Source organism: Aythya fuligula, chromosome 1 (assembly GCF_009819795.1).
Source record: "Aythya fuligula isolate bAytFul2 chromosome 1, bAytFul2.pri, whole genome shotgun sequence".
Taxonomy (NCBI): domain Eukaryota; kingdom Metazoa; phylum Chordata; class Aves; order Anseriformes; family Anatidae; genus Aythya; species Aythya fuligula.
Genome location: NC_045559.1, coordinates 12,642,091 through 12,660,806, shown reverse-complemented (window position 1 = coordinate 12,660,806; position 18,716 = coordinate 12,642,091). Strand labels below are relative to the sequence as shown.

At 38.0% G+C, this 18,716-nt stretch overlaps 1 protein-coding gene across 6 annotated transcripts in view; it reads right to left on the bottom strand.

Moving 5' to 3' along the window:
- Positions 1-18,716, bottom strand: part of MAGI2 (membrane associated guanylate kinase, WW and PDZ domain containing 2) — a 771,045-nt gene that overhangs the window by 57,116 nt on the left and 695,213 nt on the right. For all 6 annotated transcript variants that reach the window (XM_032182540.1, XM_032182497.1, XM_032182505.1 and 3 more), the window contains 3 exons: positions 14,136-14,227; positions 8,839-9,031; positions 5,463-5,711 (listed from right to left, as the gene is read on the bottom strand). In XM_032182540.1, coding sequence (XP_032038431.1) covers positions 5,463-5,711; positions 8,839-9,031; positions 14,136-14,227 — 534 coding nt within the window. The remainder of the gene's footprint in view (positions 1-5,462; positions 5,712-8,838; positions 9,032-14,135; positions 14,228-18,716) is intronic.

The window sequence follows — 18,716 nt, the reverse complement described above, 5'->3', positions numbered from 1 at the left end:
AACTAGAAATGAGAAACCAGATCCTTTTCCCCAAGTCACAACTGTGTTCCACAGAAGACTCATGTTGCAGGTGTTTTTTCACTGCTCTGTTCCAAAGAACTCCAAGCTGGAGTAGATAGATATCCTAATTTCCAAAGCTCTGTTTTCTTTAGAATGTGCAGGTTGATCACAGAAAATTGTGTCCCCAGGCACTTTCTTACTCAGGAAGAAGCATGGGTTAAATTGAAGCACAAATAACTGTCTCAGATCACACAGTTATCATTGATCAAGAAGCTGTTTTTTATCTTTAAACTGCAAGGAGTTCAAAGAAACTCTACAGCTGAATGGGACTTATTTCAGAACTCTGTTTTCTGTAGTCAACAGGAGCTTATCTTGGATTTAAGGTTTTTAGTTAAGACTGAATATTTTGAGAAATGAAAGAAACTTATTTCATTAGGCTTTTCATTTATTTATTTATTTATTTATTTATTTATTTATTTTTAAATCCAGCAGTCACTGGCATATGCAAGTAGGGGCAAATTAAAGCTGCACCACCTCTTTTGTAAAACTGGACAAAGACCATAAAAAGTATGCACTGCCTTCTGCCTTTTTTAATGTTTATTCATTATTATTTTATTTTTGATCATTTATTATTGATTAATTTAAATTAATTTAATTTAATTATATATAGATATATACACACACATATATATATTCAATTTATAATTGTGCTAATTGCCAATACCTGTTGTGGTAAGATCCATAGATTATTGCCAGTTTTCCCATTTCACTGGCAGTTTCCAGTTAACAACATTAGTTTAGAGCACATGATTCTTTTCTACAGAAATTAGGGTGTTCAGAGATTTACAGTGGATCACAAGTTCTCTTCCTACAAGGATCTGCATCCCAAACAAAGTAAAAGCAGTTGGATGATATGAAATTGGTAGGGACAAGTGTATTCCATAAAGCTCAAGGACAAATTAAAAGGGAGATCTTTTGGCAATTTCCAGCTGACTCCAAGTGCTTTTTTGTGGGATACAGATAGTGAACTTATCATGATACCCTAGAAAGCTCCACAAATATGTAGTTTTACCACAGAGGACACACACTATTAAGTATTATTCTAAATGTAATTCAACATGTAGATTCATTAATTGAGCTTCCGTAATTTTTGCTGCAATATGACAATACTGTCATGTGAGACAATGCAACCTTAGACACAGCTGCACCTCCACAGTCTCCCATGATGTTTGTGGCAGGATATTGGGGAGCCCTGCCTTGCAGAACCACACAAGTTGAACACACAAGAACCACACATATTTTTAGTGGGAGAAGAATGAAAGTATTCCTCAGGTTGGGACTTCAGTAATAGTTCAGTTTGTTCAGTTTATCCACTGAGGCCTCCAGCCCAGCCACAGAGCCTGTGAAGATTTCCACAGAGCCCTAAGGCCACAGCCATTGGGATCCATGCCAAACTGAAAGTGAAAAACTGGAGTTTATAGGTTCTAGGCATTCAGCTGGGCATGTGAAACTGAATTCTTTACAGGAATACCACTGGAGCTGACAAATTTTTGACAAACTATGTGTAGCTTGCCTAGCAATAGAAAGCAAGAAGCAAGGTCAAATTTAGGTGGCCCATCTGGTGAAGGAATGGGAGACAAGGCACCCTTTAATCTTGGGACAGGGTATAGGGGAAAGTGTGATAACTGTTTTAGGGGAAGTGGAAGTTAATCCTTTCATTAGGAACAGGCCAAGAGCCTGGCTAGGTGAATTTCCGTTTTTAATCTTTTACGGTTCTAAGATCCTCTGGGCTCTGCACTAGGCGAGATGACTTGCTCCTAGATGTACCATTCAAACACAGTTCTTTATTTATACACTTCATCTTCTTTTGCTGATATAATTTAAAAGCATGGATGACCTTGTCTATACCCTTGCTTTGCCCCGCGAAATCTCTTCATTCAATCCTTGTCACTCATTCTCCACTCCTGATCTGCCCCACATCAGAATTCTAGTTTGGCACAAGATAATCCCCTGTGCTGAATTAAAGAACATCCCAAGTAATGCTCTGACAAGGGGGATACAAAATTTCTGTCACTATAGAACAAAGGAAGAGAAAAGAGACACAAGAACTGGATGCTGAAGCAAGTACCAGTGAGTCAAAATTATGTCCAGATGTAAAGGCTGGCTCCCAGCTAAGTAATTATAATTTATTAAAATGACAGCTACAGCACTGCCTATCACAAAATGTGAGAAAATAATCCATTACCTAATAACATCCTTATTACTTATCTGCATCAAGGGTAAAAATATGCTTTTAGTATTTTGAAAATTTCTGCAAAGCAAAGGCAAGCCTGTAAATCAACAGTGACAACTCAAACCCCTTGCATAGCTTGTCAAGAGTAAAGATGACCAAGACTGTAGGTCTTGGAGGAAGAATGACATCCTGATTATAACACACCAGGCAGACACCCGGAGGCTGAGCTTTTGTGTGTCCTCTTGAGCTCTGGGCCAACTGCAAGGCAGCAAACCCATGAGCCTGTGGGTCTGATGCTGGTAGGAGCTCAGACTGACTGCATCAGTTTTACCAGTGCTTGCAGCTCAAGTTCCTAGTGACACAAGGTTCACACTTCTGTACTGAGCAAGAGCTGTTGCAATTAGTTGATTATAAAAGTATGTGAGAATGAGGAAAATATTTTCAGTGCATGATTAATTACCTTCTTGAGTAAAAGCAAAGCTGATACTTAGCGCTTCTAAGTCCTCAAGTCATTTACTTTGACAAGACAGTAGAGGAGGGAATAAAGATATCAAAATAATCATTCTTAAATCAAATGAATGCTTCTTCTCTTTGCCCTGAAGATGTTCCCAGTGAAATGACTTTTCAGGCTATGCTGCGCCTATCAGTATCTTGCACTACAAGATATTCCCTTTTCTGACCTTTTTTTGCCCATTTTGATTCTTTCAGAGTTGCTTTGCAATTTCTATATTGATGTTTATGTTATGTTAATGTCATGTTAACTGTGTTAGGGTATATCTACACATCGCACATGGGGATACGTAAGCTGTCAAGTGCCTCTGAAACCAGAAACACTGGAACTACAGCACAATATTTCACCACATTAATACTCGAATGTTACAAGAAGCAAGTGACTAACAAGGTACTTGACATAGTGCCATGCAGATCCATATTCTGGTATTGATGTAAGCTGTATTTTTGATATTATACATCCTATGCCCAGTTGATACTTACCTGCTGTTAATATGCTTTCTATATCTGACTGTGCATTTTAATCAAAGGATTTTACATTAATTCCAGCTGGAAGGACCTCAGGAAGTCTCAGTAGCTGCTGCTGAACTTACTCATTTATGTTATCTAGTACCAAAGGGCTTGAAACTTGGATGCCATGATCTAGATGGAATCTAATGAGTGTTGTGTAAAGGGAGATAACCATTTCCCCTCAATCTACTGGCTATGCTTTTTTTATTACATCTCAAATTACTTAACCCAAATAAATATTAGGGAAAAAAATTGAACCTCCCTTAACATTGAAAAGGCTGATGATTTTTAGCCTATTTTTATTCCTGCTGACAGATTATGTAATTTTCAGCTTATTTTTTCTCTAATATTTTTGGAACAGAATTCACACAAAAATGGTTATTTTATTCTCTATTCTGTCACTGTCTACAACAAATGTCCTTTTTTAGTTCATTGCTGTTGTTTTAAATTTAGGATTTGGGTAGTTCTTGGGATCACTGAAATTCAGTGCAGTTATTATTTGAATAAATTTGCTTGTCACTTCCACAGCAGACTGCCATTTTCAGTTACTCAGCTAAGGTTCAACAATGACTACCTATGTAGTAGTGGGAAAGAAAAGAATATGTTGGTGGGTAGGAGGAAAGCAGGATCTTGAACTTGGGTCTGTTATATCCTGCAGAGCATTCTGGTCACAGAACTTTTTGTTGTTTGGGCATATTCTCTTCCTCTGCTCTTTCCCTCTCCATCTTCCCCAGCCTCAAATCCTGTGAAATAATTTTCTCAAAAAATTTATAGCTAGCTTAACTGATTAATGTTTGTATCTCAGTGTTTTCTATTATTTATTTTTTCCATCTGATATTTTGCAGAGAACTTCCCATTGGCTATTATATTCAAGAAAGTGAAAACTTAGAGTCCCAAGTGTCTAATTATCCATGGCTTTATTACAATATTAATTCTAACAATCATAGAATTTTGAAATTCAGCTGAGGTAATGTGAAAAGAACTCTAAATATCTGCATGGTCATGAAGTATTGAAAATCTTTCTGAGATAATTTGCGACTGTGAGGTATGGCTTTCCAGTGCTCCCTTCTTTGCTTTTCTCTTATGAATGCAGAGGAGCGAAGTGTGGCCCTGAAAGTAGATTATTTTATTTTATTATTTTATTTTATTTTATTTTATTTTATTTTATTTTATTTTATTTTATTTTATTTTATTTTATTTTATTCCCTCAATAAACAGTTTTGGGCTAAAGAACAGTTTCTTCAAAACATTTTAAATGCAAGAAAATACTGCATTAGGCTGTAATATGCAAAATGACAAATGTTCTTGCTTGTCTTGATTTTTCAGAACTGGCTAGTACACACAGTTTCAGATTGATTTGGTAGGAGATGTGTATCTTTTCAAAACTTTTTATGCATCCCACTCGCACAGGGCTCCACTCGATTAAGTTATAGGTTTTCCAATGCCATTTAAAACACACAATGGTGCCCCTGTACCTGCAGGTGGCACTAGGTAGGATTGCAGGTCCTCTGTCACATCTTCCTGCCCTCTCCCTGGATGTACCTGGACATCTCAAATGGCACTAACTGCAGATATCAAAGCAAAGTAGAGCCCCAGCAAACATGAAAGTGAGCTATAATCCTCAATATCTGATTCTACCACGGTACTTATCATGCCCTGTACTCAGTGGTAACTTCAATACTATCTGCCATCCAGCCAGTTAAAGAAATCAACCTTCCTGCACCTCTGTCTAACCAGCTTCCTTGCTTTCCAGTTGATTCTGTGGTGCCCTAACTGGACAGGTGTAGTTGTGGGGTTTGCTGTGATCTCAGCTTTTATTTCAATTTCTTGAACTTCACCTTGACAAAAAAAAAAAAAAAAAGTGTAATTCAACTGCATGCGAGTGAATGATTTGTTCACATATCTCTGGTGGTTGCCTCTTAGTATCTCTTTGGTATAGAGGAGCAGAGAAAACCTACTTTGTAGGTGAATTCTGTTGTGCATGGGTGAAACAGTGCCTTAGAGGCTGGATAACCTTTGGGTTTGTCCAACACACAGCAGACAAACAGTGCTCCTGGAAACAACCTTGAGAGCCCCTTCAGCTTTAATCAGTGCAGTGATTAATTGGCAGTTGTCAGGTTTTAATTACCTTTTATTTTTATTATTTATTTATTTATTTTACTTGGGGTAAATGTGGAAAAATAAAAGCTGAAAACCATGATTTACTTACTTATTGTGGACCCAGACTCAGGCCTGTTCAGGGAGCTGATGATAACAAAGCCGAAACCTTCATTCTCCTTGCGGTGGATCACGACATCGCTGGTTTGCAAGCTGTGAGAAGTAAAGCCCTCAGGGGGTGTAGCATTGCTGCTAGAGACAGCGTGATTGCTGTTGGCATAAGTTGTGTAGTCACTTCTTGGAGAACTGTGGTGCGTGGACACCGAGCCTGGGCTTCTGCCATTCTCTGGGCACGGTTCTCCTAAAATATAAATCATACCAGTATTACAGACTGGCTTTCTCAGTGGATCTCTGACTTACAGTACATTTGCTAATGCAACATGAATACACTTGACTGTCTATGGCCCAGACTACTGCAAGTATTAAGCTAGGAGCTGTAATAGATGCAGAGAGACAGGAATCTACACGATTATGCAAAGCTTTCAAGGGCAATCAGATAAAGCAAGCATGAACACTTGGTGCTAAGCTGTCTAACAGAAAGGAAACTAAGAAACAGTGACTATCTGGATTGCAAAAATGTTAGCAAGCACTATTCCCTTGTCTCCTGGTTGATCTGTCATCAAGAGGAAAATGTGACCATCTAATCCAATATAAAATTATTTGTGTTTGGATTAAAAGAATTTAAGCAGGCAGCTAACATAGAGTAATTAGCATTAGCTGCATAATGTCTTTCTTACAAATTGATTAGCATGCTCAAAAGACATTTATGGAACAGAGCAGTTATACAAGGAAAAGTAATCACAAACAGTTTTTCCATGGATGCCATCACAGGAGCAGTGCTCATTTAAAGGTTTTGAAGATGCTCTTATGTGACGAGTTGGAAAGGGCAGAAGTAACAATGGGGGCCATCCACACTTTACTGCTGCTTTGTAATAGCAAGAATAGGGAGAAACTTAAATCTTGTGGGAATAAACACTTTTTTAGTACAAGCATTTGGGCAATTGGAAACAGTAAAGTTACACTTCCAGATGGAAAAAAAAAAAAAGAAAAAAAAAAAAGAAAAAAAAAAAGTATTCCTTGCAGATCTAAGTTTACACAAATCATTATTTATTGACATTTTTAATACAGAACTTTCGGATAAATGTAAGCAATTTTTCTCTTCACAATGACGAGAGTGGCTCTGCTGAACATGTGAAGAGTTTACGCATGCACACATGCATCCTAGGAAGGGAGCTTGCAAATTAGACCTTCAGTGTGTATATGTTAATAAAATAAACAACATCCAAGTCCAGGCTGTTGCTTTCTCAGTCAGGTGTGTCCTTTAGGAGTCCTTGTGCAACTATGAAATAAAGCGATTAGAGAGAATAAAGAGGAAGAAAAACAAACAATTATTATACTCCTGTGTTAGAATTGAAAATCTCCACGAGTTATTGAACCAAATCTGCAACTAAATGCCATAGTCAGTGACAAGAGAGATCTCATTTTCTGGCTGTCATGTTTCAGAAAGCTGGATACTGTTTGTGCCAGTATGGCTGCAACAGAAAGGAAATTATCTTACCCTGCAGAATGACCAAGAGCTGGCTTGACCATAAATGAATGCAACTGAATGCCGTTAAGTATAGTAAAAGAAAGATAAAGGAAAAAAAGCTTAAACAGCTATTCGATTGCCAATTTTGCAGTAGATATTCATCAGAAAAATTACATTTTGCTTCTGCCTGTGGAGAAATGGCATTTTAATTCTCATTGTTCCGAATACCACATTTTTCTAAACAAATTGTTTTCCAGAGCTTGCTAGAGGTGGCTATCGGTCCCAGGCTGGGGTGAGTGTCTGCGGAGCGGTGGTCCCAGGCCAGGGCTGGGTAAAACATAGACACCAGCTGCCAGGAGCATGAGGGCAGCCTCGTTTCCCTCTGCTGCTCACATTCATGCTGAATTGATCTGGCCTGACATGCTAGTACAGCATTTTGCAGTTATGCCCCACATCACTCATTTTAAAATTCTCCCACAAAGCTCGTGTTGTAAGACACAAAATTAAAATCCTGTTCAGCTCCAGAAATGCTTAAACATTAATGAGTTACACGCGATACTCCCCAGTGTGGCACTCTCAGGGACTAAGAATAACTCCAGGTGATTTACCAGCTTGCTCGATTTTGTGTGCCGGGGGACCAGCGTGTCTCATAGACCGTCGTACTTAACATGTAACAAGCAGCAGTGAGGGCTGACATCCCTTCGGTGCTGCCCCTCGCTGTTATTAATTGTGCCTACCGCTGGCAGAGCTGGGCAAGGCCCTAACTCGAAGCGCTCGGCATATTACCTTGGTTATTGGCCATTTTCCTAGCGCTGGGGGAGCTGCGAGGGGGCGTCGCGCCGGGTGGAGGGGGCCCTTTCTGGCTGGAGGGCTCTGGAGTCGGTAATAGAAGAAAGTCAGTCCCGCAGGAGTGGAATGGGGGGGGGGGCTGCAATGGGGAAGGGGGCACTGCAGACACAGGGGGTGGTTTTGGGGTGGCTTTTTGGCAGGGGAGCAAAGGGGAGCAGCTCAGGCAGCGACAGCGGATCTAAGGCATGGGGAGGCTAACGAGAGGACAGGCTGGAAACAGGGATTTGCTCATTTCTGGTGTCTCAGCAAAGTGCACTAACCACACCAATCTTTAAAAGCTTATTAAAATACCTCTTTCCTTGTGTATGCAAAAATTTCAAGGGAACAGCAGCAGCTTCTCCCATTAAAACTTCAATAGATAATGCCATGCATTTTTCCAAGTTTGTGTGTTTTCCAGTAATTGCACCAGGCTAGTCTAAAGGTTTTATTTACTTTAGATCCTTCATATTATTTTAGGTTTATTTTCTGAATGTGTCTGCATGAAAGGAGGAACTGGCCCTGTTCCTAGCAGCCGTTTCTGCTGTACAGAGACTTTTCATCCAGCTGGCCTTGCAGTGTGTGTGTGTGTGGGAATCTCCAAATGACATCAGTGAGACCAGAAATGGGCTTTTAACACATACAAGAGTGAAATGAATCCTTGCCCTAAACAGTTAACAGTCTTTGAGAATTTCTCCAAATGCTTATTCACAGTCAACTTTAACAGTTTTAATGTAAACATTTCAGCTTTAACAGTTTTAACCTAATGTAAACATTTTGTCCCAAAAGAAGACAAGAGGAGACAGCACAGAGCAGGACAGCATGGAACAAACCCAGAACACTCATGGTCACCACACCAGGGCTGCCAATGTGATACCCACGTCTGAAGGAAGCAACACTCGGCTGTAGCACTTTTATCACAAAAACAAGAGACACATATTTACAGATAATCTTCTTCGAATTACAAAACCAAAAACAAACAAACAACAACAACAACAACAACAACATTCAATTTGTCAGCACCTGTTTGTGCTGACAGCACTGAGCTCTGTTTTTCCCAGTCTTCTTCACTCACCTGTGGGTAGCACCTTTCTCCTCACAGTAAGATTCACCTGCCCATTTCGGGCAGCGTTATGCATAAGGTCAATCACATATCGGTGGGTTTTGCCGGCCACTGGAATCCCATCTACATACACCAGTTCATCACCAGGATGGAGACGACCGTCTCTGTCTGCTGAGCCCATCGCAATTACTGCTCCTATGAGGATCTAGGGTGGCAAAGGAACAAAACCCTGACATACATACTCTGAACACACAGACGAGATCTGTGTGCATCTGAAAGCTGTGTTCCTGCTCTGTGGGTGTGATTGAAGATATTCTCTTACCTTTTTTTTTTTACCTGGTGAGGAGGTAAAATCCCAATCTAAGGATTATCTACCTGATATATTCTAATCAAGGCATTTATCTGTAAGGGGCAATGACTTTAGACAGCCTACATTTTGCAGAAAACCTATACAGATTAATTCCATGTAAAGGTCCTCTTGACTTAAAATTAATTATTCATAGATTACTCACTGGTGTACAATGTAAGCACCTGGAGTAATACACCTGAGGTCAATGGACCCCTCTACAATGACCTCTCTACATAAAGTTTGCTTTGTGACTCTTTAGTGGGGAAAAAAAGGTGCTATATCAAATGTTATTACTCATAATGAATAATTGCACAGGTAGTAATTGATTAGCAAAATGGAAAAAAGTACAAAAATGTCAGCTTACACGGCGCAGATGTTGTTTTCCCAAATCGATATTTAAATGTAATTTGTATGGGATATATAAACTAGTAAAAAATCTGTTCAGAATCTTTTAATGACTTTCTTCAATTTCTATGCACATAAATTCACATAATTTATTAGAAAAAGACATATATATTTTCCCTGTGGAATAACTGGTAGAACAGTCAAGATTGATTCAAACAAAACCTGCTTTCTTTGAAAGAATATTAAAGCATTCACGGAGCGCGTTCCAAATTTTCTTTTCTCCCATTCAGTGTTAGAGTGAGCACAGAATGATGGATATGACACGCCGTGTGACAATCCGCTTTAAATAATAAAAGATAAAAGCCATCACATACTGCTTTTCATGAAGAACTGAAAGGCTAGATGTTGTAGCCATGCAGGTGGTCTTGTTTTTTTGTGGTCTCAGCTGCAGAGTTGGAAGCCCCCCAGCAGAGTGTTTAAATGAAACTCCCCACAAGGAGTCTGAAGAATTTTCCCCATTTTCTCTCCTCCTTTTGGCTCACTTTTGCTTAGAAAATGTAGCAAAGAGAGAGAAAGATGCAGCATTTTCCTGCTTCCTGGTGTTTCTGGGTTCCTGTTAAGCAGTACCAGACTGAGTTCCCAGAGATGTTCTTTCAGATTCGCCATTCTGTTCTTCAAACACTGAAAGAATATGCCTCAAAGCTTTGGAAAATTCTTTGTACAAAATCCAGCTACGAAATATGTATTTATGCTCCTTCACTGGAGAGTAAAAGAGCTATCCAAAGCCAAGTTTAGCCAGACCTCCACAAAGTATTTATATTTTTGCATCTCATATGAGTAAGATTTTTTCTAGTTGTCTTGGAAAGAGATGTGTGGTAGCCTTCTTTAGCTTCTGACACTGTAGGGGCTAACTTCCTCTTTTGGGCATTTGCAGTTTCTTTATAATTTATTCTAGGCTGCCAAAGTATTGAACAATTTGTGCATCTTTAAACTTTAAAGAAACACAAAGGCTGCTCGCGGCAAGGTAGATCATCAGTATCTACTGCAAAGTGCAAAAACTCCTTCTAGTTTTGTCAAATTAAATAATTATTGATGGTCTTTCCAATGTCCACAGTGGAATGTGATTGTGATACTCATCTCATTGATGGAATTGACTCTTGAACAAAACTGGCACAATCTAGGAAGACAGTAACAGAGCATAATCTGAAATCAAAGTCTGGATTTTATTAACTCATCTTTGTTAATCTCTGTTTTGATATTTAATTTATTTGTGACTCTTGCTAATTATTTGAATTTGTGTTTTGGTTTCATTATAACACAGTAGCTTCACAGGGACTTAGTAAAATTTAAGAAATAGACGTAAGAGGTGTAATTCATCTCACCTAGTTTTAAATGTCTGCATTGTCTAAATCCAAGCTAATCATCTGAACTCTTTCTTTGATCATTGCTAAAAAATAGGAGCTCCTAATGTATGGTCTGCATTATTTTAACTCTTTGCTCTATGGATTTCTATTATGTCTTAAAAATGTCTGCTTCTTGGCATTGAGCATAAAAAGAATCTAGATAATACTTCCACATTTTGGGACAGCAATTTGAAATACCTTGATAAACACAAGTCACTCCTTTGGAAAAGCAACTTTATGCCTAGAAATATGGAAAAATAGATTACTCCAACATCACTTTCTCCTTGTAAGGTCCAGGTAGCTGATATAACTAGAAGGAAAATATGTTACAGCCCCATATAGTGTCAGTATAATTGATTTGAAAAACTTTGTGTGGATTCTGCTTCTTTGAGAAACTTATTGCCTTACACTGAATAATCTATACTCCTTTTTAGGAACCAAACCACAAAGACAAAAGCCAGCAAAAGCTTCTTTTTGTTCTGTGTTACCTGACTGCACAGCAGGAGAGCTGAAACAAAAATTTCAAAGTGTCTCAGTTCTTTTTTCATAGGAAATGCAGGGATTTGGAGGACAGGCAGAAACTGCCTCTCCTTTTCTGGAGGTGAAAGGAATAGGAGTCTGTGGGTGGGCTGTCCATGGGGGAGCTGGGAAGCAGTGGAGGAGAGAAAACAGAGGTAAAAGCTCTTGTATTTTGAATACAAAATAGTTTTTTTTTTTTTTTTAATATATATATATTTATTTATTTTTAAAAGTAGAGTATGTCTGTCTTCTTTACTAGGGATGAAAGTGAGCAGAGGATCAAATAGGTGGGCAACAAAGAGGGAGTGAGAGTTGAGAAGGTCAGCACTGCACTATCTAATGCTGAGGCACCTTTTTGCTTTGTAGGCTCCTCAGTCTTATGCTAGATTCTCCTTCATTCCTGGGGGCTTTGAGACATGGTCTGTGGGGAGACTTAAATCCTGTTAGACTGATATGTCTAGGGGAAAAGTACTTTTGTATTCACAAGACCTGAAATAGGGACAGTGACCTTGAGGCTAAGTGCAGGCTGAGAACAATTGTTCAGTAGGACAGTGAAGCATTTTAGGAGGTGGTTCACAGAAGGCAGCATTTCAGTCCTGCTCTTCAAAAACAGCAAGGTGCTTATCTCTCCGTATGGTATCCAGCTATGATTCTTTTTTGGACTTTAGACAGTAAAGCCAGGTCAGTCCTTTGGTGAAAAAAAAAACAACACTAGAAAGAGTTGCTTCCTCTGTAAAAGTTCAGTGCATAATGCATATGAATGGGAGGCAAAGGACTAATTTCCAAATTCCCACTTTACTGTGTTTTTGAGCAGAGAAATAGATTCAGGTCTCTTGCATCTCAAGCAAATATTCCTAACCATCAGAGTATTAGATATTCTAAACCAGTTTTCTCTCCCTCCTTTAGGTTGAAATAATTCCATTCTATATAAATAATCATCTTCTAGATGAGGCATTTGAGCTGCACTTTTCCCCTTGAGAATGTTATAAACCTCCAAACTGCAGAGCCAATCAAACCCTCACTCCCAGTTGCTACCTAATTATCCATTTGTAATGAAAAAAGCACTGAAGGAGAGACCAAGAGAGACTCTTTCACAGACTACTGAGCATCCTGGTAGCCATGGGCACTTTCCTGGGAGGTGGGAATTTCCACTAGATGCTACAGTCTAAAACAGGTAGAGATTTCCACATCTTCCATTGGTGTCAGTTATTTGCAGGATAAAATGGACTGTTTCCTCTAACTCTTAATAGATTTCCTTTTTGGTTTCATCAAGTAGACAAGTTTTGGGAATGCATATTGACTGGGTCATCCAAAAAAGACAGGAAAAATGCTTTGTTGGAGAGTGTGAGGATGGCAGCTCAGTGGCCTTGCAGTGGGACAAGATCCATGCCAGAAGCAAGATGCCAGAGGGACTTCAGGCATGCCGCAGGTGTAGATGATGAAAGTGCTTTGATACTGAAGTCCTTCTGTGCAGCTGCACCTTATTTAGCTTTGCAAATCCATTCCAAAATATTTAGTCTAGCATAAGGTCTCTGTGTTTTAATGTGCACTTGTGAAATATCTTTTTTTAGAATACAGTGTGTTTGTTAATTATTACAGGAGGCATCAGCAAGCTATTAATATTTATAGGTACTTTGACAGATGTTGACAATTTTAACATAGAGAAACTTCTTTGTTTCTCAGAACCATGTATTGGTTAATGTTAATGCTTGAATGACAACTGTGTTATTCTGTATGAATCTGAACACAGAATATATACATCTATCAACTACTTATATATTTCCTTGGAAGTAGTTCACTGAAGCAACACAGGACTCAGAACATATAAGTTTTTGGGAATAAAATGTTATCAGTATCAATTTGGCATTACTTCTCCCTAAAAAAAACACAGTAACATCATCAAAGTTATTCTGAAGGAGTATTAATTCTCCCTTCCCTCCCATAATTTTTGTATTTATATACATATATTTCACTATTTTGCCAAAACACATATTTCTTTTAAAAATTGTATTTTTATTATTATTTTATTTTATTTTATTTTATTTTATTTTATTTTATTTTATTTTATTTTATTTTATTTTATTTTATTTTATTTTATTTTATTTTTATTTTATATTTTTGCCTGTAATGAATCTTTGATGGTTTTACAGTCTGATATTTTAGCACTAGGATGTCTCCTTCCTGGTAGGTATACAGCTACCATTGTTATGTTGGATGCACCACATGATGTTGTCATCTAACCTTGGAACATGCCTTACTGCTCCCTGGTGGAGCCTCCTACATTTCTTGAAATAAACTGCATCATCAATAGTATCTTTGAAATGTATGCATATACATAGACTGCCTACACTGTACATCGTTATGCATAGCCTTATGTAATTTGATTTTTAAAATCTACTGCTTAAAGTTAAAACAGTATTGGAAAGTCAGGATGAAAAGATGCTGGGCCACACCGCTGTAAAGGGTTGAGTGATACACCATATCAAACTTAATTCCTGGTGATTCTAGCTTCATTGACTGTGCATCTTTCAGATGTCAACAGCCTGAGAACCCTGTCTTTCTATGGATGAACAAAAAAGCCATTTTACTTATAACTTTAACATGGTGTTCATTTGGGTTCAGCTATATAGTAATATTTTTCTGACCTTTACACAGATTTTAGAGTTCTAACAAGTCATGAAAAAATTACTCACAGGCTGTCCAGGCTCATCTCCTCCAAGGATCCTGAAGCCAAAACCAGACTCCATTCTCCGAAGGTGAACATCCAACTCCTTGTAATCGGGACCTGGTGTAAAGGGAAATCCCACTGAGCCAAGCATTTTGGTTTTGCCTTGAGAATTTGCACGATCTTCCCCTCTCCACCCTCCTGTCCCCCCCCCTCCTTGTGTTCATTGCACATGACTAATGGCAGCCTGGTTAGAGCTGGTGGAAACAAATGGGACACAATGCGTTTTACACAGACAAGGAGGAGACACTTGAAAATGCAGGTGTCTTGGAGGATGATTATGTTCAGTAAAATAAACTAAACCCAATCTACAACACATTCACAGGCGAACAGTACTGGAAAAGTCTTTCCAAAATAGAGGTTATAGAGGTGCCTTCTTCCTAAGACTGACTGCATAATATTTTTCTGTTCAGCCACCTCTGGCATTTAATCTGTGTTTTCCTTGCAGTTTGTTAAAACCTAAAGAAAATAAACTGAAATGGGAGATAAAGATACATAGAAAAAGTATCAGTCCAACTTACAAAAGATGAATAATCATTACAGGACATTTTAGTTCCACGCACATATAAAACAGTATGTCTTTTTTATGTAATGTAGCTTTTAAGTATTCCACTTTCAGGTAATACCCTCAATAAAGAGTTTTCACAAAAGGTATCATTATAAGCCTCTGAGTCTTAAGGTTTAAACTGAAAGCTAACATCATTAACTTGAACTCCTTAATGCTACTCAATTAAGGTCTCAGCAGCTTTATGAATCATTAAAATTGTGCTTCCATATGACTGCATAATGTGCCTATAAACATATATTCTGTCCTGGAACATCTGAGTTCAGGAAAGTAGCATTTTTTAAACCTTTGTTTCTTATAAAAGAATCTTTTGCTTCATTTGAAAGAGCTCCTTGTTTTGGGTTTTGATGCACTCAAAGAGCAAAAGAGAAATTTAAAGTAAAATTTTGAATAGTATAAAGTGGAATAGTAAGCAGTTAAAGTAGTGGGAAATTGTTTTGAGTATTGCTTTGTTTGAAATACTTTGGGCTCATCAGCTAAAGTAGGACAGTTATGAACAAGAGTGGTCTTTTGTACAAATTGCAATCCAGTCTGTAAGTTGTCACACATTTAGGTGCACATTTAGACATTGTTGCCAACCCCAAAAGACAAAAAGGAACGGGAGGTGTATTTCTGTTAACTGTTTCTAAAGTCTCCAGTCATGTCTTGTTTCCTCAGGAGGAGAGAGACTACAGATGGTTGAAATACCATGCTTTGGCCACTCTCATTTATAAATCCCCCCACAGCATCAGTGAACATCTCACAAACTGCTGAGTTGGGCAGAACCCAGATCCAGTCTGGAATTAGAACTGTTTTAGTCTTGTCAGGTCATGCAAAAGCAGAGATGCAGAACTACATGCAGTGGCTCTATACTATGATCATGCCATAAAAATCCTCTCTAGACAGCAGCATGGTGCATTGTTGCGGCAAGGTATATTGGTATGAGTGAGACAATCTGTCCCAAATGATTTGGTTGGTAAAATGAATGCATTACCTTTCCCTACAAACTTGCTTTTCACATACTTAGAAGAGAATACCAAAAAGATTCTAACAGCTTATTATTCTGATTTTTTTTTTTCCAATTCATTTGATGTGTCTAAACAGTGAATAAAAGAACACGTGAAGTTTGTACAAGTACAGTATGTTAAACTAATGCAAATTTTGTTTAAAAGTCATGAGAGGCAAAGGAATTTTAGGATTAAAGTAATAGTCTGCCCTTACTTGATTTGCTGTGCTGAAGTGTTACAAGGCTGCGGCTTAGTACTAGGGAGAGGATCTTGCAGATAGACACAGTAGGAACAACTTTTATGGCTAAATCTAACAGTCAAAGACACTGTTTCCAGCGGTTTAACACAAATCAAGCAGTACTTTTTTTTTTTTTTTTTTTTTCCCCCACACCTGAATGGATATGCAGTTGGGAATATATTAAGAAACATTAAGAAAGTATAAGAATGTCTGATTGTGAAGAATATACACTTTGCCATGCTGAAATGAAGAATCCATTCAAACACATACATTTACAAAGCTGATCCAAACCAATGCTAGCACCAGATTCCAAAATAGGAGGTATAAAGTTTTTAAAATGATGCTGTTTTTCTACCTGTTTAGAATGGACTAAGTGCTAGGCTGACCCTAAAGAGGCATGTGGGCATACATTTCTTTTCTATGAGCTCTAACGCAGTTTGTGACTGACTATGGCCATCACCCTTTCTCAGAAGAGCCGTTGCTCCCAAAAAGGTGGAAAGTCTATAGAACACCTTCTCTGCCAACAGTTCCCAGTCCACTGATAGCTGCCTTTAAAAATGATGTTTTCTGTACCACCACGCAATTGAAACATGGGACTAGGAAGGATCCCTGGGCCATCTAGTCCAGCTAGATTCCCTGTTATGCAGACTTCTGAAGCAAACAACACACAGACCTTACCAGGGAGGACATAAGCAAAGAAGACACTGCACACCTATGCCAGCTTATGGGTTTTGTTGCTAGGTCACCTGCCTCATCCAGCATTTTTACTGATGGATTTTACTAGCTTTTTCACATAATATTATTATCTCCATAAACTGACTAATGTACTCAAGAACATTTCCTCCACTGCTACTGCTGGTTGTTTGAACTCTCATGCTTGGTGTGATGACATGACTCTCTTGGCTGCACTGACCAGCTCTCCACTGGTCTGGAGACAGCTACACAATAGATACCTGAGGTTATGTGTCTGAGTGGGGACCTGATTCCCACCCTTCGTTTTTGTGCTTAGGTCATTAATGAAACACAGAAGACTTATTCCAAGGCTCACCACTAATATTATCCCTTTAATCTAGAAAATATTCTTCTAGTATAATTAATAGAACAATGGCTTTCTAGCCATTCCTTTTTATATTCTACATCTTAAGTACTGTCTTCTCCAGGCTAATGTGGAGTACATCAATTATAACTGACATCTAGTAAAATAAATTTTTGTTGAATTCTAAATTTATTAAACACGCATCACTTGTTTGGGCAAAAAATCATTTACCAGCTTATTCTGACACAACCAGCCTTTTGCCAAATCCTTTTCATTAAGTCTCAATTTATCTCCATACTGGTAGCTAGGTATTGTTTAATTGAAAATATACTCTAACGACTTGATGATGAGATCCCCTTTTTCATTTTTTCTAAGCTAGGTAAGTCATTTGCTACTACACATTCTTATTACAGGAGCCCATGCTTGTTAGATTTACTAAAAATCCCTACTATAATGTGCCAGCAGTTTCAATATTCCTAAGTGTACATTGATCAAGTACTCTTACCCAGGTAAGTGATTGCATTTCCTCTGATATTTCTTCAGTGCTTACTTTTCTATGATTCTGGTTCTTTTTCTCGTCGCAAAGGATTGTTAGATAAACTAAATTTTATCTGTTCTTGCTGGAGCAGATTTTCAATTGATCATACTCACAAAGAAAATTACCTATACTTACAGTAAAATGACACTCCTGTGCCTTGTAATATACAGCAAACTGTTGGTTAATATGAATTCATTATGGAAAATAGGCCTTTTTTTTTTTTCCCCTTGGTAAGCTAGATTGGAACCTTGTGGATCATACCAAGTAAGAAGCAATGAGCAGGTCTGCAGGGACAGGAGTCAAACCAAGGCTGAATTAGTATAGTCTTTTACACAGCTAGCCAATTCTAGCCAATGTAATTCACCTGAATGTCCCATCTCCTATCAGTTTCACTGAAAACAGAGTTTCAACTTAAAGTCAGTATTTCTGATTTCATAATACAGGTATCTTGTGCAAGAATGACAATGCTCCCTGTCATCCCTTACTTTTCTGCATGTCAATATTGGAAAAAGAACTTTTTGTTTCCTTGTTAGTAACTTCATTGCTTTTTTTATAGTTATAGCATTTTGTTTACTTTGTGTGTGTGTGTGTGTGTGTGTGTGTGTGTGTGTGTGTAAAAGAAAATTTTCTTAGAGTCATTTAGTCTATAAAAGACAAAACCAAATCACTTTGCTAGGTTATAAAAGCAGCTGGCTCCCCATGAATTCAAGAGTGACATTGGGCAAGCTGTGATATGATCATTGCTGCACAGTCAGGATGTTAAAAAGCATTGGGAAATTCTGCTTTTTGGTTCCTGGAAGACAGGGAATTTGCTTAAAATGTAAAGGCACTAGAATAGATTGCTTCTGAACAATAGTGAGTTCTCAAAGGTGCAGATGTGATTATCAACACTCAGCTACATTTCTATACTATATTCATCTGAATTCCAAGGTGAGTTACATACAATTGTTTCTTAAAGGTATGTAGAGAAAATATATTCTTGAAGATGATTAATTCATTTTCTGTATGAGTCAAGTCACACAAGTTCCAAGTGATTTTTATAGTTATAAAACTGGTATTTGGAGTGATGCTTTTAGTGTTGAGAATGACTTTTTATTTATTTATTTATTTTTATTTTTTATTAAATCTCATCCATATTGCAATTAAAAGAAACATGAAGAGCTTTACTGTAATAATTTTACAGTCT